Below are 25,482 nucleotides of genomic sequence, written 5' to 3'. Positions count from 1 at the left end.
AATGTTAATTTAGCATTTCATCAAGCACTACATTAATGTCTCTGATGGTGTCGTTTCCTTTCACACCTCTGAGGTGATTGAAACGCAGGCCTTTAAAGTGAAGCCTGATAACCAGCGTATGGCAGCTCCAATTAGCTTCACTTTGCCCTGAAGTGCATCACAAACAGTAACAAGGTCTCTCAGGACCACTAGTTTTGCAAGCTCCGTAGTCATTTTTCCTCATTAGTTCCTTTCAATTGCCACTAATGCCATGTAAAAAACATCTGAGTGATAGACAACAAAAAAACATGAAAAAAAAACTTTGTCTGCTCTACATACAATTATTTTCCATAATTCAGGTCTCTCTTGAATTCTTTTGATAATTTAGAAGCCAATCTTTCTTTATTCCATTAACCTTACCACCTTCTGTAAGTCATACAACTTTTTGTATGATGTTACATCAGTTTTATGAGAAACATACCTAGAGTGTGGTTTGAAAAGAAGAAAGTGATTTATGCTCATTGCTTAATTTCACTGTGTTGTAAAAAAAAAAAAAACTTAATTTATCAATGTTTTTATTAAAGTTGTACTTAAATCAATGTCTACCTATAATTTGGTAAAAAAAAAAAAACCATTTATACAAGCAGAGTATTTAATAGCCTGAAAATGTGATTTTTTTTTTACAGTCCTATTCAATTATGTAGCATAGTACCATAAAATTTTCTACAACAAACACACATATTATATAAATTATATATAAAATTTGAAAAATAGGTAAAAATGTGTATGTATCAAATAGTTATAAACAAATGAGCTAGTCGTGAGCCATATATTCATATAATCTACACTATGGGCTAGTCTAATACATTTTATATAGAATATATATATACTGATATATTCAACACAGTCTAATTTTTTTAACAAAGTTGTTTTGCCAGTAATCATAGTTAAAAATAAATTAAGCTATGTATTTTTAAATTGTATTTTACCATTTTTCATATAATGTATGGTTTAAATGACATCTTCAACCTACCATATCTTTGTAAGGATGATACAAATTTTATATTGTATGATATTTATTTTAAAGATAAGTAACAAAATATATTTGTATGTATTTATTAATTATTATGACAGATATTCTTTTTAAATAATTACAGTAAATAACGAGATATGATGGTGCCAATATTAGAGTTTGTTTCATAACTTGGATATTATTTTTTATAATCATATTGTTCATTATATATTAAAATTAAATAATGTAAATAAATTGGTTAAACAATATATAAAGTAGAAGAAAAAAAAGTCTGCTTTGAAAAGAAATATCACACAGAATTGCATTTTCACATACAATAACTGCAGTTATATATCTTGGGTTAGTAGGTTTATTTATACAGGCTAACAATCCTGTGTGAAGATCTATAACTCAGAATAAACTTCCTGTAGTGGGTCACTTCCTTCGTTTACACACAGTTTGGAGAATTACTTTCAGTGTTTACCAGAAGCTGGGCACTTTGATATAATACTAAAATAACACAAGACCACTATATCCCTTTGCTATAAGAATAGTTTGTTTTATAGTAGATACAGAGGGGGCATGGAAGAACTTAGTCTACAGCCGAACTGTGGATCTGAAATCTCATCCTTCATAAGCTTCAACTTTCCTTCGTTTCATTTTGACATCCATAACATTTCATTTTGATGGCAGAGTGAAACTATGCCTGAAAAAAAATGCATCAATCAATCACGTTGTTTTACTCAATAGAATTACAAAGATTTGTTTTTTCAGCATAGGCAGCTGGAGTTTGACTTAAAGTTACAGAATAATCAAAGAAAAGACAGACATAAAACTTATCAAGCGCTTGTAAAGCAGACAAAAAAAGGTCACTAAGCGTTTCTATTATCCATTATCCATTATTTCTTTAGTTAGTGCTTCACTAAATAAAGTATGACTATGACTTTCAATTTAAGAATAGGCATATGCTTCATAATGTTTTTATCTTAATATCCTCATAATAATTTAAATTTAATGAGCATGTTTACAGTCAAAATTAATATGAATTTCACACTTTTTTTTCTAGGAAAATTGAATATGACTAAATTATTAAAATATAACTAGTAATATGGTCAATACATAGAGTTTGACATCTGTTATTTCTTACTTTTTGCTGAATTATGTTTTTTAAGTCTGTTTCTTATTGATGCATATCGTTGAATTTGCTGTAGTCTGTACTTTTGTTCCTTTTGGTTAGGTGTACTTGCAAAAACTTCACATCAAATTTACAATATTTTATGGAAATAAAAAACTTTTTTTTTCTTTACTAAACATGAAATATATGGCTAAAACGGTCAAAATGTTTATTTACATTAAACAATAAAATATATTTTATATAAGATTATTTATCTATGTACATTATGTATGTGAAAATAATTTTTTTAACATACTATCAACTTTATCTAAATTGTCAAAATCACTAAAACTAACCCACTTAAAAAAAAAAACTATCACATTCTTTTTACAATTAAGTATTTGAGCAGATAATGCAATTAACCTCTTAAGGACATATGACAGAATTTTTCCGTCATAAAACAATTGAGCAAACAGAAAGCTGTGTCCTTAAAGGGTTAAAGCTTTAAGAACAATATATATATTTATATACACTATCATAGCACACAATTTCCTAAAAATTACACAGGCAAGCTGTTATGAAAATTAAGATATCAAAACATTTATTTTAACATAAAATATTTAAGCTTCTTGTTTAGTAACGGAAATGACTGCTCAGGGATTAGACCACATAACAATTGTTATTGGGGGGGGAAAAAACTTCTCTGTGTTTAGGGCTTCAGTAGTTAGGCAATTGCAAAATATTAGGGGGCTTTTAAAAATGTGTTTTGTGTATGTTAAGCTATTTTACAATTAATTTAAATTTTGTTTAAATTAAGAACATTCTATTGTAGTTATTGCTTTACTGTAATCTGTTTTCAGCGTATGGAATAGGATAATTAACATAATGGCCCCCATTTGACCTGAAATGCTTGGACTCAAGCGCTGAGTCTGCAACTTCATAAAGGGAGCCCAATAACTTAAAGGGACATTAAACCCAAAATCTTCTTTCATGATTCAGAAAGAGCATACAATTTTGAACAACTTTCCAATTTACTTTATTATGTAATTTGCTTCATTCTTTTGGTATTATTTGTTAAAAAGCATAACTAAGGCTTGCGAGCAGCAATGCACTACTGGGAGCTAGCTGCTGATCGGAGGCTACATTTATATGTCTCTTGTAATTGGCTCACCCAAGCTAACTCCCAGAAGTGTGTTGCTGCTCCTTCAACCAAGGATAACAAGAGAATGGAGCAAATTAGATAACATAAATAATTAGGAAATCTGTTTAAAATTGTATGCTCTATCTGAATCATTAAACATTTTGGTTTTCATATTCCTTTAAGTAAAATATCAAAGATTTCCTACCATTTTAGGTAACACATTTCATCATAAAAATATAAAAATATAGATAATTCCTTTATTACCCATTCCCCAGGTTTGCATAACTAACACTGTTATTTAAATACACTTTTTACCTCTGTGATTATCTTGTATCTAAACCTCTGCAGACACTGCCCCTTTTCTCAGTTCTCACATTTTAGCCAATCAGTGCTGCCTCATAAATAACTCCACTGGAGCATGCACAATGTTATCTATATGGCACACATGAACTAGCTCTGTCTAACTGTAAGAAACTGTCAAAATGCAGAGGCGGCCTTCAACGGCTTATAGATCAGTTAATGAGCCTACCTAGGTTTAGCTTTAAAAAAAAATAAAAACAATACCAAGAACACAAAGCAAATTTTAAGATTAAAGTAAATTCATCTGAATCATGAAAGTTTAATTTTTTAAAGTAATAACAATACATTTTTTTTTATGAATAAAATACAGTGGGTAAGGGACCGGAGCCCCGCTGTAAAGTGAAAACCGCCTTAAAGTGAAACGAGGCGGTTTTAGCTTTATTTTCACTTGACAGTGTGCTTAAAAACTTGAAAACATGTTTAAACTAACATATATTAGGGGTGCAATAGTGCTACATTTAGTTTAATACTAGCACAGCACAGTATGCAATAAATACTGTACCTGTAAAATAGTGACAATTACTGTAGTAAAATTTGCCAGATTATAGCACTGAGACACAGATTGCACAGTAATGCTGTAAAAATAGTTAACTGCGCATAACAAAATGGTGCCAGTCACTTTTCTCGCAATCTCACGATGATTATAGCACTGTTTCAAAATCCTTGGAGGTTGAACTTCAGCTCCACAAAGCGCTGTATTAGCGAAGCGCTGTAAAGTGAGGTATACCTGCATCTATATAATAATACAATAAAGTATACTTCTGTAACTAAAACAGAAAAATAAAACTGTAAAAAATTAATATATTAATATATATATATTAATATATGACCATATTGTTAAATATTTTTTTCTATTATTTAACAATTGTATTTGAGTTGCAGGTAAAGCACATACCATGATGTTAAATAATACATTTCTTCACTTACAGTTTTTATGTTAAAAAAATAATAATAATTCTAATGGTAATAAATATGTTGCATATTTCATAATACTCAAAAAACTATTTTCATAAAAATGCAATGGGGCATATTTATCAAGCTCCGAATGGAGCTTGATGCCCCGTGTTTATGGCGAGCCTGTAGGTTCGCCAGAAACAGCAGTTATGAACCAGCAGTCACAAAGGCCGCTGCTCCATAACCTGTCCGCCTGCTCTGAGCAGGCGGACAGACATCGCCGGAAATCAACCCGATCGAGTACGATCGGGTTGATTGACACCCCCCTGCTGGCGGCCTATTGACCGCGAGTGTGCAGGGGGCGGCGTTGCACCAGCAGCTCTTGTGAGCTGCTGGTGCAATGCTGAATATGGCGAGCGTATTGCTCGCCATATAGAGCGAGGTCTGTCGGACCTGATCCGCACTGTCGGATCAGGTCCGACAGACCTTGATAAATATGGGCCTATGTCTAAACATTAAGAATCCATATAATATTGAAATGTAACAGGAAAGTGGTATTAATGTGAAGCTATTTGATTTAAATACTTGAAAAAAAGAAGTTTATGATAATAAATGGAAAATCTATCTAAGCTGCCTAATATTATATTTAAAAAATATCCTGATTCTGTTACCTTTTTTTTGTCTCAGCTATATGTAATTGTTATTGCTGGATGCTCAGACAAAGTACTAAAGCCGTAAAACCATGTAGATATTTTATTTTGTGTGTGCTATTTTTTTTTTTTTTCCCATTTCTGGAGTACACCAGCAAGAAGATGGGGACTTATGTAATGTAATTTGGTGCAAATGAACCTGTTTTTTTTTGTTCTGTTTTTGTAACAACAATTTAACACAATACGTTAACAACATGCCCAGCAGAGGTATGAGGGATTCCTATTTTTTTCCTGCAACAATGTACAATCCTAGAGGTGGTGGTGTGTGTGACAACATAACCCAGTTATTTTTTATTTTTTTGCATAATTTTGAGTATCAGGTGCACATTTCAAATGGATTTATTTTGAATAGCCCTGTAGGATAAATGTGTTTAATAAAACCTATATACTATTTTAAATCCATTATACCACATTTCTTGACATTTTTGCTTTATTTTGACATGGAATTAACTGATTTACATCCACATATTTATACTATGTTTATTGAGCAGTTTATTGATTAAGGTTTGGGAGTTTTTGATAATCTAGAATTAATTTATGTTGTCTTTTTCTTTAATTCAGGTGTGTAGAAGTTATTGCAAAGGAAGGTCACAAACTTAAGGAGCTGTACTTGGTGTCTTGCAAGATCACAGATTATGGTATGTAGACTGAAACACTCCACTGTTTTGATCACGTGCTTTATTTTTTCAGGTGCTTACGTTTAATACAAAATATGTACATAATGAATGTCCAGACCCAAAAAAATTATGAGGAATCAAATCTTCCAAAAACTTATAAAGTCTGCAATTACCCAGAGATAATTAATGTGAGCTACAAATTGATTGCTGTCCTGTAAACAATCTTAATGTTCCAGTGCAGTTGTTAAACAAAACTAAATACTTTAGCTGCAAGGTTTTATTTGAAAACTGTCACTATATTTCTTTATTTAGAGGCACTGCTCTAAATTCACAGTAAATATATGCAATTCTGTTAAAGGTACATGCTAGTATAAAAATAAAATCTTCTCTTTTGTCCGACAAATTCTCATTTTTTACTATATATGCAAAAATAGAGAAGAGCTAATCAGGGAAATCACAAAACACAATAGCGTGCCCCCGAAGCAGACTCTTTTTTTTTTTCTTTTTTCCCAGGTTGCCTGGTATTTTGGGTCTGGACTGTGCTTTTATGGCAGGACCAGACTGATATACTACAGGAAATTTCCTCTCTTAGAAAGGCACATGCTGGGCAAGAAAACTCCTGGGGTTGTGGCTAGTCATAGGGCAAGCTATTGTTTGTTTTCTTGACACAGGAGCACAACTTTATTAGCCTCATTTATTATATGGCAGGCGGACAAGGTTCCCACCTGTCCACCCAGATTTGCAGGGAGCAGGGCAGCATCTGCTGCTGTAATTTAATATTGCACAAACAATTGCTTGCACAGCCCCTGCTCTTGTGCAACAAATTGGGTGAGAGTGCGGTTTGTCAATTTTTCCGGACAGATCACTCCAGGATGTTTTGCTACTGCTGCTTTTTAACTTGCCTTTGCAGGCTCTCATGAGCAATTGTGCATCGCTCCAAACAGCGTCCATATGCATTTAACATCTCTGCATGTGTTACGTATACAGTATATATACAGTGTGTGTGTATATATATATATATATTTATATACACATACATACACTTTTACTGGATTTCCTTGTACCAGTATAAATGTGTGTACTATTGAGTTCTGGATGACTTGAGTAACTGTTGGATGGAAATGTTTTGCTGTAGCAATTGGCAACATTCCACTATTGAATTCAGAAGTGAAATCTCGATAGTGCAGAGGATGTGAAACTTAGCAAAGAACATTGCTTTAGGCCCCACAAAGCCACCAAGTGTGTTTGCTTAAAAAAAGAAGTCCAATATGTTCAGTCTTTTCATAATGTATCAGAAACCTTGATTAATCCCTTGGCTTCTCTTTGTTGTCTAGTAGTTTTCTTTCCTTTTCTTTTTTTTTCTTCTCCTTTTTTTTATAATAATTGCATTAGGCAGAAGAAGGTAACTGGAAACTATACTAGAATTGAAATAGGCAGCAGATGATAAGCTGTTAACTGCAAGGGGAGAGCAGACATCATTTACTAGAGCCTGGTAAAAGAGTTGGACTGTTCTCAGCTGCAGGGAGAGTGTTTGTCAAATGAATTACCTTGATTTGAAGATATATAGCTGAGAGACCAGACAGAACTCACAAATAGACTTGTGAATCCGTCTTTACTATTTTCTTCTTCAATTCTGGAGCTCATTGATTCACTAGATTTTGCCATTTATTAGGTAGGGAAACTTCTTTGCCTGAAAAAGTCTGGGAACAGAAAAAAAATAATAGAATTTTGAATAACCTATAAAGCGGTCATCTGTTCTTTTTGTGATTATGTGCAGATAAAAAAAAGTGACATGATTGTGCTATGTTGTATAAATGTATTATATGAATATGTTTTGATTTAGACTAGGTTCAAAGTTATTAATATTCTTTTCGGTATACATTATCTTTTTAGATCTCTGATTTGTATAGTATTTTTCCTTCAGTTTATTTTTACTAACTATATCATAGATTAAAAATGAGATTTTGGCCCCTAGTTATCAAGCCGTCAACCGCAAATACGCTTGAATTCCGCAGCGTATTTGTGTCGAGGCTGATTCGCCTTAGTTATCAAGCCCTACACACCGGCAAAAGTAGAATTTTGTGACGTAAGCTTCGATCTGCCGGGCTCAGTCCAACACAGATCGATTCTTACGTCATTCCAGATGTTCCGAACGCAAGTTCGGCACAATCTGGCTACTTTTGCTAGTTATCAAATTACTAGCAGGTACGCTCGGCACTTTTCCGGCCCTGGAGGCGGCGGATCCCATAGGAACCAATGGGAGTCTGACCATAGCGAAAGTTCATGTTCGCTGCTGCCCGACATCCCATTGATTCCTATGGGAAACGTCTGCACCTAACACCCTAACATGTACCCCGAGTCTAAACACCCTTAATCTGCCCCCCCCTACACCGCCGCAACTAAATAAATGTATTACCCCCTAAACCGCCGCTCCCGGAGCCCACCGCCACTCTAATAAACTTATTAACCCCTAAACCGCCGCTCCCGGAGCCCACCGCCACTCTAATAAACCTATTAACCCCTAAACCACCGCTCCCAGACCCCGCCGCCACCTACATAATACCTATTAACCCCTATCCTGCCCCCCCATACCGCCGCCACCTATAATAAATTTATTAACTTCTATCCTGCTGATCCCGTACCCCGCCGCAACGAAATAAATTGTTTAACCCCTAAACCGCCGCTCCCGGACCCCGCCGCAACCTATATTAAACTTATTAACCCCTAATCTGCCCCCCCTACACCGTCGCCACCTATAATAAATTTATTAACCCCTATCCTGCCCCCCCTATACCGCCGCCATCTGTATTAAACTAATTATCCCCTAAACCTAAGTCTAACCCTAACCCTAACACCCCACCTAACTTAAATATTATTTTAATAAATCTAAATAAAATTACTATTATTAACTAAATTAATCCTATTTAAAACTAAATACTTACCTATAAAATAAACCCTAATATAGCTACAATATAACTAATAATTATATTGTAGCTATTTTAGGATTTATTTTTATTTTACAGGCAAATTTCAATTTATTTTAACTAGGCACAATAGCTATTAATAGTTATTAACTATTTAATAGCTACCTAGTTAAAATAAAGATAAATTTACCTGTAAAATAAAAACTAACCTAAGTTACAATTACACCTAACACTACACTATCATTAACTAAATTATTCCTATTTAAAACTAAATACTTACCTGTAAAATAAACCCTAAGATAGCTACAATGTAATTAATAATTACATTGTAGCTATTTTAGGATTTATATTTATTTTACATTTAACTTACCTAGGTAGAATAGTTATTAAATAGTTATTAACTATTTAATAACTACCTAGCTAAAAGAAATACAAAATTACCTGTAAAATAAATCCTAACCTAAGTTACAATTAAACCTAACACTACACTATCATTAAATAAATTAAATTAATTATCTACAAATACCTGCAATTAAATGCAATTAAATAAACTAACTAAAGTACAAAAAATAAAAAAAACTGTTACAAAAAATAAAAAAAATTTACAAGATTTTTAAGCTAATTACACCTAATCTAAGCCCCCTAATAAAATAACAAAGCCCCCCAAAATAAAAAAAATGCCCTACCCTATTCTAAATTAAGAAAGTTAACAGCTCTATTACCTTACCAGCCCTTAAAAGGGCCTTTTGCGGGGCATGCCCCAAAGAAATCAGCTCTTTTGCCTGTAAAAAAAAACACAATACCACCCCCAACATTACAACCCACCACCCACATACCCCTACTCTAACCCAAACCCCCCTTAAATAAACCTAACACTACCCCCCTGAAGATCATCCTACCTTTAGCCGTCTTCAGCCAGCCGACCACCGATGGAACAGAAGAGGACATCTGCAGCGGTCGAAGTCTTCATCCAAGGGGGGCTGAAGAGGTCTTTCATCCGATAGAAGTCTTCATCCAGGCGGTGTCTTCAATCTTCATCCATCCGGAGCGGAGCGGAGCCATCTTCAAAGCAGTTGACGCGGAGCTATCTTCATCCACCGAAGCCTACTCGCCGATTGAATATTCCTTTAAGTGACACCATCCAAGATGGCGTCCCTCGAATTCCGATTGTCTGATAGGATTCTATCAGCCAATCGGAATTAAGGTAGGAAAAATATGATTGGCTGATCCAATCAGCCAATCAGATTCAAGTTCAATCCGATTGGCTGATCCAATCAGCCAATCAGATTGATCTCGCATTCTATTGGCTGTTCCGATCAGCCAATAGAATGCGAGCTCAATCTGATTGGCTGATTGGTTAATAATTTTATTATAGGTTGCGGCGGTATGGGGGGGCAGGATAGGGGTTAATAAATGTATTATAGGTGGCGGTGGTGTAGGGGGGGCAGATTAGGGGTTAATAAGTTTAATATAGGTTGCGGCGGGGTCCTGGAGCGGCGGTTTAGGGGTTAAGCAATTTATTTAGTTGCGGCGGAGTACGGGATCGGCAGGATAGGGGTAATAAATTTATTATAGGTGGTGGCGGTATAGGGGTTAATAGGTATTATGTAGGTGGCGGCGGGGTCCGGGAGCGGCGGTTTAGGGGTTTATCAGTTTATTAGAGTGGCGGTGGGTTCCGGGAGCGGCGGTTTAGGGGTTAATACATTTATTATAGTTGCGGCGGGGTCTAGAGCGGCGGTTTAGGGGTTAATAACTTTATTTAGTTGCGGGGGGCTCCGGGGGTAGAACAGTGTAGTTTAGTGTGGGTTCTTAGTGACAGGGGTATCAATAAAGCTGGGAAAAAGCCGAAGAGCAGCGCGATCGGATGAGTGATAACTATCACAGTCCGCTGCTTATCGCCCTGTACTTGGTGCGCGGCTTTTTGACAGCTTTTTTGATAACTTTGGCAAGCTTATTCAGGTCTGCGATGGTAGGGGGGCGTATTGGGCCGGCGAAGGCAGGTAAGTAGACATGTTGATAACTAGAGGCCTTTATGTTGTGTATATAATGGGATTAGTTGTTATATACATTCTATTTTTGTATTTTTTTGTAGTGTGTGTTTAATATATGTAGTTTGCATACAGTGTGTTTTTATTCTGTGTGTGTAGTGTATAAAGTCATTGGTAGTGTGTAGAGCATTTTTGAAGTGTTTGTCTAGTGTAAAGTGCCAGTATGTCTTGCAATATATATATATATATATATATATATATATATATATATCTTTCTTGGTAAAATAGAGAGAACTGAAGAGGGTACATTACCCCTCTTCCACTAAGACGTCGAACAAAGTTTCTTTCAGTTAAATCTTTATATGAATAGAATGAGTGACTGGGCTTTTTTGAAGTATATACAGAGTTACAATTTGTTGCAAGATTATTTACACTGTGAAGTTAAAGGGACAGTAAACACAATTTTTTTTCTTTCATGATTCAGATAGAGCATGCAATTTTAACCCCTTGAGTGCTAATGGCGGCACTGAGCCGTCGCAGAGTTTCCCACTCTGGTGCTAACGATGGCTCAGACCACTCTCTCACCTTGAGGGAGATCTGGGGGCTCCCACCCGCTCCTACCCCAGCGATCGTGCCTGTAGAGTGACAGGCATCGCCGGGGCTTCCCATTTTGTGTGGTGACATCACGCGCAATAACGTGATGATACCAAAAGAACAAAGAAAAATTTAAATAGGAGTAAATTAGAAAGTTCTGATGAAGCCCCGTTGTTAACCTTCAGTGGGAGGGGCGAAACGCGTCATGAGGAGTTACTGGTGACGTCACAAGCCACGAGCAGGCAATTCAAACCAACACGCTGAAACAATCTAAGGATTTCCCTATTGGTCATAGATACCTTGATTCAGGCTCGAAAGCCTGTCACCAGGAGAATTTATCATAAGATATGGCGTAAATATCTTTATTGGTGCGAATCCAAAGGCTAGTCATGGAGTAAGATCAGGATTCCTAGGATTTTGTCCTTTCTCCAAGAAGGATTGGAGAAGGGGCTATCAGCTAGTTCCTTTAAGGGACAGATATCTGCTTTATCAATTCTACTGCACAAATGTCTGGCAGATGTTCCAGACGTTAAGTCGTTCTGTCAGGCTTTAGTTAGAATCAAGCCTGTGTTTAAACCTGTTGCTCCGCCATGGAGTTTGAATTTAGTTCTTAAAGTTCTTCAAGGGGTTCCATGTGAACCTATGCATTCCATAGATATTAAGCTTCTATCTTGGAAAGTTCTGTTTTTAGTTGCTATCTCTTCGGCTCGAAGAGTTTCTGAACTATCTGCATTGCATTGTGACTCGCCTTATCTTGTTTTCCATGCTGATAAGGTGGTTTTGCATACCAAACCTGGATTCCTTCCTAAGGTTGTTACTAATAAGAATATTAATCAGGAAATTGTTGTTCCTTCTCTGTGTCCTAATCCTTCTTCTAAGAAGGAGTGTCTATTGCACAATTTGGACGTGGTTCGTGCTTTAAAGTTTTACTTGCAAGCGACCAAAGATTTCCGTCAAACATCTTCTTTGTTTGTTGTCTATTCTGGAAAACGTAGAGGTCAAAAAGCTACGGCTACCTCTCTTGCCTTTTGGCTGAAAAGCATCATTCGTTTGGCATACGAGACTGCTGGACAGAACAATTACAGCTCACTCTACTAGAGCGGTGGCTTCCACATGGGCTTTTAAAAATGATGCTTCTGTTGAACAGATTTGTAAGGCTGCGACTTGGTCTCTGCTTCATACCTTTTCCAAATTTTACAAATTTGATACCTTTGCTTCTTTGGAGGCTATTTTTGGGAGAAAAGTTCTTCAAGCAGTGATGCCTTCTGTTTAACCATCTGTCTTGTCCCTCCCGTTCATCCGTGTCCTGTAGCTTTGGTATTGTATCCCACAAGTAAAGGATGAATCCGTGGACTCGTCTTACCTTTATAGAAGAAAAGTAAATTTATGCTTACCTGATAAATTGATTTCTTCTTTGGTAAGACGAGTACACGGCCCGCCCTGTCATTTTAAGTCAGATTATATTTTTTTTATTTCAACTTCAGTCACCTTTGCACCTTGTAGTTTCTCCTTTTTCTTCCTGTACCTTCGGTCGAATGACTGGGGGGTGGAGCTAAGGGAGGAGCTATATAGACAGCTCTGCTGTGGTGCTCTTTGCCACTTCCTGTTAGCAAGAGGACTATATCCCACAAGTAAAGGATGAATCTGTGGACTCGTCTTACCATAGAAGAAATCAATTTATCAGGTAAGCATAAATTTACTTTTTATACATAGAGATGCTCAGGTGTCCGCTTTTTACAGTTATACGGCATTAGTTTCAAGTGATTTAGCATATGAGTATTATGTCCCTTTAAGATATTCTCAAAATCTGGCCTGTTAGGGAGTCCTGAGGACAGGTTTAAAAACCTGTGGTTACTAAATAGTATAAAAAATGCATATATGTATATTTTGTGAATCTTGCACATGCTCAGTAGGTGCTGGTGCCTCAGAAAATGTGTATATAAAAAGATTGTTCACATTTAGATAATGAAAGTGAATTGGAAAGTTGTTTAAAATTGTGTACTCTTTCTGAATCATGAAAGTTTAATTTTCACTTGAGTGTCCATTTAATAGGGGTTAAACCCTCTGAATTCTAAAAAAGAACCACTGCCACCCATTAAGAAAAGCAGCCCTATTGCAGTGTGTGTAATGTGTTTGTGTAGTATGCTCTGTTCTTGTGTTTTAGGTGTGCAGTGTGTGTGTAGTATGCACTGTTCTTGTGTTTTAGGTGTGCAGTGTGTGTTTAGTATGCACTGTTCTTGTGTTTTAGGTGTGCAGTGTGTGTTTAGTATGCACTGTTCTTGTGTTTTAGGTGTGCAGTGTGTGTTTAGTATGCACTGTTCTTGTGTTTTAGGTGTGCAGTGTGTGTTTAGTATGCACTGTTCTTTTGATGGGTCATTGGGAAAATGAGAACATACGAAACGTGTTTGACCTATTTGTCTTGTACCTACTTTTATCTTGAGCACTAATAAAGCCTAAGTCTTTGGCATATACCCTTGCGTCTTACTTTCAACTCAGATCGGAATCGTGCACAAGGAACTAGATTTCTTTTTTGAGATATATATATATATATATATCTATCTACTGTATATACACTACAAAAATATAAAGAGAAGGGATGGAATTACTTAAAATATAATCATGCCAAAAAACCAGGTAATTCAGCACTCTTAGAATAGTAAATCAACAAGCTCATGTTTGAAATTTAAAATTACAAATATTTTATTAAGCATCAAAAAAGTTTCAAGTCAGTTATCCACAGTATTAAAAAAATAGCAATAAAAACTTCAATATTAACCCAAATGCACACGCAAAAAGCAAACAAATTTTAGTCCTCACTCTCCCCCCACCACCCCCCACCCCCACTTATAGTGTTTTTTATTATTGCATTTAGTTTTTCATTCAATTATTCAGCATTAATATATTTTCTAATCAGTGTGATTTATTTTTCATCAGTCTCTATGTGTACCAGTTGCTGTTTGTTTGTTTGTCAGTCTGTTCCCATATGTATCATTGGCTGTTTTCTGTATGAGTTACTATTATCATCTTTCAGTCTGTAACTATGCCTGATGTCCGCATCAATTAATATGTATCCCATCAGTAAATATTATTCCTTATTCTGTCATTTTCTGTCGTTGTCAGTCTCTGTCTAGCAGCCTTTCCTTATATTTATCTGTCACTATCATTCTCTTTTAATCAGATAACTCAGTCTTTAACATACGTTTTCTCTAACATCTATCTATACAAGTTGCTCTTTGTCTGGGTCGGTTGTTTTTATTCATATGAGTAAATATCCTATAACAGTCTGACCCACTCACTGTCTATAGTTTTTATCTGTTCTGGCCTCTTTCCATCAGCTGCTATCCATCTCTATAAGGAATTATTTTTTTTCCTTTTGAACTTCTGGGGGAGTTTCTCTGTCCACCAGTAGCCTTTGTGGGTTCTTTGCTTACCAACCAGTGACAGACCAGTATTGCACAAAATCATATATTTCTACAATTGTCATCCATCAAGTAAATTAATAGTATGGCTGTTCGTTTTATAGTTCATGTCAATGTAGATAATAAAGAATAAATATTTGGCCTGTTGTCATATTAATGCCCTTGGTTTTAGAATGAGATGTCCAACAAGTTCATATAAGTGTGATGGTCAGGTGTCCATATACTTTTGACCATATAGTGCATGTAGTATAAGAGGGATTCACCTTCTTCAGAAGTTAAGTTAGAATATTAAAATGATGGTAAATCCTGGCATTTTAAATGCAAGGATTTACCAGTGCTATAAATAAAGGGGACTTTCAGTCTTGAAGTATTAAAAACGTCATGCTGAAAGTACCTTTATTTGCCTGTGTATTTATGCTAAGCTGAACACCTCTGACCGCAAACTGTAAAACGCTATTTTCCCAATGAGGTGACATTTCCTCCTCTAAGCCAATAGCGTACTAGCTATATGGCATAATGCCGATCAGTTACCATGGCTATTGGCTTAGAGGTGGAAATTTCACCTCATTGAAAAAAATAGCATTTTGCCTCGGGCGACAAGAGGTGCTTAGCTTGGCATAAACATGCAGGCAAATAACGGTACGTTTGCATGTGTTCAGCTAACTCCTAGTAGAGCAATTGCTACTCCTGAGCGTACCTATGTATATTTAACAACAAAAGAATAACAAATTTGATAATGGAAGTAAATGGTAAAGTTGATGAAATTATAAGCTCTTTCTGAATCATTAAAAAATATTTTGGGTTTCATGTCCCTTTAAATCTAAATAATATTAAATATTTGCAGAACATTTTACATTTATTTTTACAACACCTGTTAACTTTCCCTTATGACACATTAAAGTACTGACTTTGAAATTGATTAAAAATTTGAATTATAATAATGGAGCGTTGATTTTTCTAGACTTCAGTGATCAGTCTATAAGAATCAACATACAAATACAATTTTGGAATATTACATTCAGATAGTTAAATGTTATATTTAAAACTTGGATGTTAACAGTTGTTCATTTGTTTTATAATCTCATCTGCATGTTACAATACACATATTAGCTGATGCCTAATCATCGGTTGTCATGGAGCGGCAATTGTTGAAGAATTACCCACATAGGTAGATTTACAATAATGCCAAGGGTCTGTTGTGTTAAAAAAGAAGACCCATTGCATATAATTAATTGGCATTCCAGGCAGTCTTTGCTGATATATTTATTAATAGTAATGTATACAGTTAATCAATTTAACAAATTGTATGATTGGAATATAATAAAAAAGTCACATTTCACACATTTATAGAATAGCACTGGTTCTGGTGTTTTTGACATGTTTAACTGTGATCAGACTCATTCGAACTAACATACCCAAGTGATGTGTCTAACAAGACTTCAGCTTGTTTATTTTCTCTTTGTCATATTGGACATACATGGTCAATGATATCATCAGTGTGGGGCTTTATTTTTCAGTTGCTGCTAAATGTTGTGTCCTTTATTGCTGCAATGGGGCAGCTTATACAGCGCTGAATGCTTGATTTTGTGGTTCTTTGCTATGACAACTAGTGTCTGATGACCTGTTTTTTTTTTGTTTTCTTTCTGAAAAGCACACTAGGGGTTAAGATATAAATCTGAATATATATGCTCTACATTGCTTAGTCTGAGGAATGAGACTCCAGACAACCAAAATATTGAATCAATAATTTACTACATCATTAATAGCTAAGAATGCATATTTTTTCTTTTTTGAAGCCATATGTATATATGCATAGTATGCAACTTTAATCTGTAAATGTATTGCTTATAATAAATTATATAGGATATCTGTTGTGAACCCCCTCCTTTTATATATATATATATATACCTTATTCTACCAGGGGAAACCAGAGAATATTTAAACTGAAAAAAGTATATGTGCAGAATGTACTGTCAAGATTATATGACAGATTCAATGTATCATGTCATCTATCATGTTGCTAGCTATTCAGCACACACAAAGATGACATTTGGTACACAATAATTGAGCCCAAAGAGATCCAACTAACATTGTACATAAAATTTTTACAAGTGGATAGGGATCATAAAGTATAACCAAGAAACAAGAGCTTTAAAACTAAATATTTGTTGAATTTTTCATTTTTATTATGTTATTAGCAGTTAGTTCGTATTTCAATTGACTGCTTAAAATGCAAAGTAGATGTGTATGTTGCTATATATTAATATTTTTTAATAATAAGAATGTGTAGAGTTCTCAATATTTCTGATTCATTATGTTTCTTTTTTCTGTGTTGTTATTATTTTTTAAAGCCTGTATATTTTTTACATTTGTTTACAAACTACTGTATTCTTGAGCAGAAATTTGCACATACCACAGAGAAAAGAACACTTTACTAATATTTTCAATTCAGCCTATTTCAGCTATTTAATGCTTGAAGAAATATGTTTGTTTATTTCCTTGCTGACAGTTGAAAACTAGGTGGGAAGAATTGTTGTTATTTTGCAAGATGAATCAAGCATACATACTGTAACACCTCAACCTTTGTGAGATGGAAGAATGAAATTGGCTAAAAAACAATAATCAAGGGACTCTACATAGCTCTTGCAGACTGAAATGTAAAGGTATAAGCAACATTAATTACATTTAAGTAATTCCTCTTCACTTAGCATTCATTCTAGATACTACATTTTCTGTAAATAGTTTTTGATTGGTCCTGGAATGTGTGTATAGATTACATGGTACTGAGCTTTAAAGACCATGTTGACATAACTACTTAACCAATACACTGATCTTTTAAAGACCCAAGCTGTTTCTCACAGCTCCAGTTACAATGCATCTGCAAGGAGACGAGTGGCTCTCTTCACCATTGTGTGCTGCCCTGTCTAACCAATAAGGAAGGCATAATGTAACATGCCAAAGACCAAAGGAAAATGGTCTTCGATATACAGGGAGTGCAGAATTATTAGGCAAATGAGTATTTTGACCACATCATCCTCTTTATGCATGTTGTCTTACTCCAAGCTGTATAGGCTCGAAAGCCTACTACCAATTAAGCATATTAGGTGATGTGCATCTCTGTAATGAGAAGGGGTGTGGTCTAATGACATCAACACCCTATATCAGGTGTGCATAATTATTAGGCAACTTCCTTTCCTTTGGCAAAATGGGTCAAAAGAAGGACTTGACAGGCTCAGAAAAGTCAAAAATAGTGAGATATCTTGCAGAGGGATGCAGCACTCTTAAAATTGCAAAGCTTCTGAAGTGTGATCATCGAACAATCAAGCGTTTCATTCAAAATAGTCAACAGGGTCGTAAGAAGCGTGTGGAAAAACCAAGGCGCAAAATAACTGCCCATGAACTGAGAAAAGTCAAGCGTGCAGCTGCCAAGATGCCACTTGCCACCAGTTTGGCCATATTTCAGAGCTGCAACATCACTGGAGTGCCCAAAAGCACAAGGTGTGCAATACTCAGAGACATGGCCAAGGTAAGAAAGGCTGAAAGACGACCACCACTGAACAAGACACACAAGCTGAAACGTCAAGACTGGGCCAAGAAATATCTCAAGACTGATTTTTCTAAGGTTTTATGGACTGATGAAATGAGAGTGAGTCTTGATGGGCCAGATGGATGGGCCCGTGGCTGGATTGGTAAAGGGCAGAGAGCTCCAGTCCGACTCAGACGCCAGCAAGGTGGAGGTGGAGTACTGGTTTGGGCTGGTATCATCAAAGATGAGCTTGTGGGGCCTTTTCGGGTTGAGGATGTAGTCAAGCTCAACTCCCAGTCCTACTGCCAGTTTCTGGAAGACACCTTCTTCAAGCAGTGGTACAGGAAGAAGTCTGCATCCTTCAAGAAAAACATGATTTTCATGCAGGACAATGCTCCATCACACGCGTCCAAGTACTCCACAGCGTGGCTGGCAAGAAAGGGTATAAAAGAAGAAAATCTAATGACATGGCCTCCTTGTTCACCTGATCTGAACCCCATTGAGAACCTGTGGTCCATCATCAAATGTGAGATTTACAAGGAGGGAAAACAGTACACCTCTCTGAACAGTGTCTGGGAGGCTGTGGTTGCTGCTGCATGCAATGTTGATGGTGAACAGATCAAAACACTGACAGAATCCATGGATGGCAGGCTTTTGAGTGTCCTTGCAAAGAAAGGTGGCTATATTGGTCACTGATTTGTTTTTGTTTTGTTTTTGAATGTCAGAAATGCATATTTGTGAATGTTGAGATGTTATATTGGTTTCACTGGTAAAAATAAATAATTGAAATGGGTATATATTTGTTTTTTGTTAAGTTGCCTAATAATTATGCACAGTAATAGTCACCTTCACACACAGATATCCCCCTAAAATAGCTATAACTAAAAACAAACTAAAAACTACTTCCAAAACTATTCAGCTTTGATATTAATGAGTTTTTTGGGTTCATTGAGAACATGGTTGTTGTTCAATAATAAAATTAATTCTCAAAAATACAACTTGCCTAATAATTCTGCACTCCCTGTACAAAGTACCCTTGATGTTAAAGGGTTAATAATAACATATAATATTGACATGATAGACTCTATGTATATCTTATTTATTATTTGTTTAGTAATCAAATTAAGTAAATACAAATAGGTCCCAACGCTGTTTTTTAACGCCCGCTGGTATTACAAGTCTGGCAGGTACAGGTGTACCGCTCACTTTTTTTCCACGACTCGAGCATACCGCAAATCCCCTTACGTCAATTGCGTATCCTATCTTTTTAATGGGATTTTCCAAATGCCAGTATTACGAGTCTTGGAGAAAGTGAGCGGTACAGCCTCTCCTGGCAAGACTCCTACCGCATTTAAAAGTCAGTAGTTAAGAGTTTTATGGGCTAACGCCGAAACATAAAACTCTTAACTAAAGTGCTAAAAAGTACACTAACACCCATAAACTACCTATTAAACCCTAAACCGAGCCCCCCCCCCCCACATCGCAAACAGTTAACTAAAGTTTTTAACCCCTAATCTGCCGACTAGACATCGCTGCCACTTCAAAAAATATATAAACCCCTAAACCGCCGCACTCCCACCTCGCAAACACTAGTTAAATTTTATTAACCCCTAATCTGCTGTCCCTAACATCGCCAACACCTACCTACATTTATTAATCCCCAATCTACCACCCACAACGTCGCCGCAACTATATTAAATGTATTAACTCCTAAACCTAAGTCTAACCCTAACACCCCCCTAACTTAAATATAATTTAAATAAAACAAAATAAAATTACTACAATTAAATAATTCCTATTTAAAACTAAATACTTACCTATAAAATAAACCCTAAAATAGCTACAATATAACTAATAATTACATTGTATCTAGCTTAGGTTTTATTTTTATTTTACAGGCAACTTTGTATTTATTTTAACTAGGTAGAATAGATACTAAATAGTTATTAACTATTTAATAACTTCCTAGTTAAAATAAAAACAAATTTACCTGTAAAATAAACTCTAACCTAAATTACAATTGCACCTAACACTACACTATAATTAAAATCATTTCATAAATTAACTACCCCCCTTAATAAAACCTAACACTACCCCCTTGAAGATCACCCTACCTTGAGACGTCTTCACCCCGCCGGGGTGTATTTTTGTATTTTTTTTTTTTTACAGGTAAAAGAGCTGATTACTTTGGGACAATGCCCCGCAAAAGGCTCTTTTAAGGGCTATTTGTAATTTAGTATAGGGTAGGGATTTTTATTATTTTGGGGGGCTTTTTTATTTTATTAGGGGGATTAGATTAGGTGTAATTAGTTTAAAATTCTTGTAATTATTTTATTATTTTCTGTAATTTAGTGTTTTTTTTCCGTACTTTAGTTTATTTTATTTAATTGTAGTTAATTGTAGTTAATTTAGGAAATTATTTTAATTATAGTGTAGTGTTAGGTGTAATTGTAATTAAGGTTAGGGTTTATTTTACAGGTAAATTTGTTTTTATTTTAACTAGGAAGTTATTAAATAGTTAATAACTATTTAATAACTATTGTACCTAGTTAAAATAAATACAAAGTTGCCTGTAAAATAAATATAAACCCTAAGCTAGATACAAATGTAACTATTAGTTATATTGTAGCTAGCTTAGGGTTTATTTTATAGGTAAGTATTTAGTTTTAAATGGGAATAATTTATTTAATTGTAGTTATTTTATTTCGTTTTATTTAAATTATATTTAAGTTGGGGGGGTTAGACTTAGGTTTAGGGGTTAATAACTTTATTATAGTGGCGACGACGTTGGCGGCAGCAGATTAGGGGTTAATACATTTAATATAGTTGCGGCGACGTTGGGGGGGGCAGATTAGGGGTTAATAACTATAATGTAGGTGGAGGCAATGTTGGGGGCAGCAGATTAGGGGTTCATAGGGATAATGTAGGTTCCGGCGGTGTCCGGAGCGGCAGATTAGGGGTTAATAATAAAATGCAGGTGTCGGCGATGTTGGGTGTGGCAGATTAGGGGTGATAATAAGTGTAATATTAGGGGTGTTTAGACTCGGTTTTCATGTTAGGTGTAGACATAAATTGTCTTTCCCCTTAGGAATCAATGGGGCTGCGTTAGGAGTTGAACGCTGCTTTTTTGCAGGTGTTAGGTTTTTCTTCTGTTAAGTGTGATCAGTCCACGGGTCATCATTACTTGTGGGATATTAACTGCTCCCCTACAGGAAGTGCAAGAGGATTCACCCAGCAGAGTTGCTATATAGCTCCTCCCCTCTACGTCACCTCCAGTCATTCTCTTGCACCCAACGACTAGATAGGATGTGTGAGAGGACTATGGTGATATATTTAGTTTTTATATCTTCAATCAAAAGTTTGTTATTTTATAATAGCACCGGAGTGTGTTATTCCTTCTCTGGTAGAATTTGAAGAAGAATCTACCTGAGTTTTTCTATGATTTTAGCCGGAGTAGTTAAGATCATATTGCTGTTTCTCGGCCATCTGAGGAGAGGTAAACTTCAGATCAGGGGACAGCAGGCAGATTAATCTGCAAAGAGGTATGTAGCAGTTTATTATTTTCTGACATGGAATTGATGAGAAAATCCTGCCATACCGTTATAATGTAAACTCAGCCTTGAATGCAGTAGATGTAGCTGATATCAGGCTGTCATGTATGTATATTTTACACTTCAGTTTTCTGGGAAATGGTACTTCTCTGGCTTTTAAACTGTATACATAGACTTAACCTATTTTGCAGGGACTTGCAATAGGTTTTAAATGACAATTAATTATTGAGGTAAAACGTTTTTTTGCTGGCATGTAAAAACGTTTTTTTCTCTGAGGTACTGGGTGAAAAAATGTTTTGGGCACTTTTTTTCCACTTGGCAATAGTTTTGATTTAAATTAGAGCAGTTCACTGATCCCTCTCACAGTTATGTGTGTGGGGGAGGGGCCATTTTTGGCGCTTTTACTATGCATCAGAAAAACTCAGTCAGAGGTTCATTTTCTTCCTCCATGATCCGGTTCATCTCTACAGAGTTCAGGGATCTCAAGAGTCTTTTTTGAGGGAAGTAATCATTACAGCAGAGCTGTGCTGATTGTATTGACTGTGATATAAAAAACGTTTATTTGTGTATTTTTTTCTGCTGCCTGGGTTAGTTATCATTTGCTGAGGGGAACAATCCTTTGCTAAAACTGTATATTCTGACAAAGATTGATGCTATAACTTAATTATTTTATCTGTTATAATATTTTTCTGTGCTTCTTAAAGGCACAGTTCGTTTTCATATTATTTGTAAATTACTTTGAAAAGTATTTCCAAGTTGCTGTTTATTTGCTAGTGTGTTAAACATGTCTGATTCAGAGGAATATCTCTGTGCTATATGTGTTAATGCCAAAGTGGAGCCCAATAGAAATTTATGTACTAAATGTATTGATGCTACTTTAAAAAATAGTCAATCTGTACAAATTGAACATATTTCACCAAACAACGAGGGGAGAGTTATGCCGACTAACTCGCCTCACGTGTCAGTACCTGCATCTCCCGCTCAGGAGGTGCGTGATATTGTAGCGCCGAGTGCATCTGGGCGGCCATTACAAATCACATTACAAGATATGGCTACTGTTATGACTGAAGTTTTGGCTAAACTACCAGAACTAAGAGGTAAACGTGATCACTCTGGGATGAGAACAGAGTGCGCTGATAATGCAAGGGCCATGTCTGATACTGCGTCACAGTTTGCAGAACGTGAAGACGGAGAGCTTCATTCTGTGGGTGACGGTTCTGATCCAAATAAACTGGACTCAGACATTTCAAATTTTAAATTTAAGCTTGAGAACCTCCGTGTGTTACTAGGGGAGGTATTAGCGGCTCTGAATGATTGTAACACAGTTGCAATCCCAGAAAAAATGTGTAGGTTGGATAAATATTTTGCGGTACCGACGAGTACTGACGTTTTTCCTATACCTAAGAGACTTACTGACATTGTTACTAAGGAGTGGGATAGACCCGGTGTGCCTTTCTCACCCCCTCCTATATTCAGAAAAATGTTTCCAATAGACGCCGCCACACGGGACTTATGGCAAATGGTCCCTAAGGTGGAGGGAGCAGTTTCTACTTTAGCTAAGCGTACCACTATCCCAGTGGAGGATAGCTGTGCTTTTTCAGATCCAATGGATAAAAAATTAGAGGGTTACCTTAAGAAAAAGGGTTTATATTGCAACCTCTTGCATGTATTGCGCCTGTCACGGCTGCAGCAGCATTTTGGTTTGAGTCTCTGGAAGAGACACTTCAATCATCCACACTAGATGACATCACACACAAACTTAAATTCCTTAAGTTAGCTAATTCATTTATTTCAGATGCCGTAGTACATTTAACTAAACTTGCGGCTAAAAATTCAGGATTTGCCATTCAGGCACGCAGAGCTCTGTGGCTAAAATCCTGGTCAGCTGATGTTACGTCTAAATCTAAATTGCTTAATATTCCTTTCAAAGGGCAGACCTTATTCGGGCCCGGCTTGAAAGAGATTATTGATGACATTACAGGAGGTAAAGGTCATGCCCTGCCTCAGGACAAGGCCAAAGCCAAGGCTAGACAGTCCAATTTTCGTTCCTTTCGTAATTTCAAAGCAGGAGCAGCATCAACTTCCTCTGCACCAAAACAGGAAGGAGCTGTTGCTCGCTACAGACAAGGCTGGAAACCTAACCAGTCCTGGAACAGGGGCAAACAGGCCAGAAAACCTGCTGCTGCCCCTAAGACAGCATGAATTGAGGGCCCCCGATCCGGGACCGGATCTAGTGGGGGGCAGACTTTCCCTCTTCGCCCAGGCTTGGGCAAGAGATGTTCAGGATCCCTGGGCGTTAGAGATCATATCTCAGGGATACCTTCTGGACTTCAAATCCTCTCCCCCAAGAGGGAGATTTCATCTGTCAAGGTTGTCAACAAACCTAACAAAGAAGGAAGCGTTTCTACGCTGCGTACAAGATCTTTTATTAATGGGAGTGATCCATCCAGTTCCGCGGTTGGAACAAGGACAAGGGTTTTACTCAAATCTGTTTGTAGTTCCCAAAAAAGAGGGAACCTTCAGGCCAATCTTGGATTTAAAGATCCTAAACAAATTCCTAAGAGTTCCATCGTTCAAGATGGAAACTATTCGAACAATTTTGCCCATGATCCAAGAGGGTCAGTACTTGACCACAGTGGATTTAAAGGATGCTTACCTTCACATACCGATTCACAGAAGTCATTACCGGTATCTAAGGTTTGCCTTTTTAGACAGGCATTACCAGTTTGTAGCTCTTCCATTTGGACTGGCTACGGCTCCAAGAATCTTCACAAAGGTTCTGGGCACTCTTCTGGCGGTACTAAGACCGCGAGGAATTTCAGTAGCTCCGTACTTAGACGACATACTGATACAAGCTTCAAGCTTTCAAACTGCCAAATCTCATACAGAGATAGTACTGGCATTTCTAAGGTCGCATGGATGGAAAGTGAACGAAGAGAAAAGTTCTCTCTTTCCACTCACAAGAGTTCCCTTCCTGGGGACTCTGATAGATTCTGTAGAAATGAAGATTTACCTGACAGAGGACAGGTTAACAAAACTTCAAAATGCATGCCGTGTCCTTCATTCCATTCAAGAGACCAGAAATTCTCTTCTATGGTGGCTTTATCGGCCACATCTGTCCAGGGGAATGCCATTCAGCAGGCCAGACTGGTCAATTGTAACAACAGACGCCAGCCTACTAGGTTGGGGCGCTGTCTGGAATTCTCTGAAGGCTCAGGGACTATGGAATCAGGAGGAGAGTCTTCTTCCAATAAACATTCTGGAATTGAGAGCAGTCCTCAATGCTCTTCTGGCTTGGCCCCAGTTAGCAACTCGGGGGTTCATCAGGTTCCAGTCGGACAACATCACGACTGTAGCTTATATCAACCATCAGGGAGGGACAAGAAGCTCCCTAGCAATGATGGAAGTATCGAAGATAATTCGCTGGGCAGAGTCTCACTCTTGCCACCTGTCTGCAATCCACATCCCGGGAGTGGAGAACTGGGAGGCGGATTTCTTAAGTCGTCAGACTTTTCATCCGGGGGAGTGGGAACTTCATCCAGAGGTCTTTGCCCAAATACTTCGACGTTGGGGCAAACCAGAGATAGATCTCATGGCGTCTCGACAGAACGCCAAGCTTCCGCGCTACGAGTCCAGATCCAGGGATCCGGGAG

At 36.7% G+C, this 25,482-nt stretch overlaps 1 protein-coding gene across 1 annotated transcript in view; it reads left to right on the top strand.

The window, feature by feature from the left end:
* The window catches only part of FBXL17 (F-box and leucine rich repeat protein 17), a 1,296,987-nt gene that overhangs the window by 809,263 nt on the left and 462,242 nt on the right, over window positions 1-25,482 (top strand). The window contains exon 7 of the mRNA XM_053701528.1: window positions 5,772-5,848. Coding sequence (XP_053557503.1) covers window positions 5,772-5,848 — 77 coding nt within the window. The remainder of the gene's footprint in view (window positions 1-5,771; window positions 5,849-25,482) is intronic.

The sequence above is a fragment of the Bombina bombina genome, chromosome 2 (genome assembly GCF_027579735.1).
Source record: "Bombina bombina isolate aBomBom1 chromosome 2, aBomBom1.pri, whole genome shotgun sequence".
NCBI lineage: Eukaryota > Metazoa > Chordata > Amphibia > Anura > Bombinatoridae > Bombina > Bombina bombina.
Note: the sequence above shows the minus strand (reverse complement) of the source record. Positions and strands in the feature narration are given on the sequence as shown.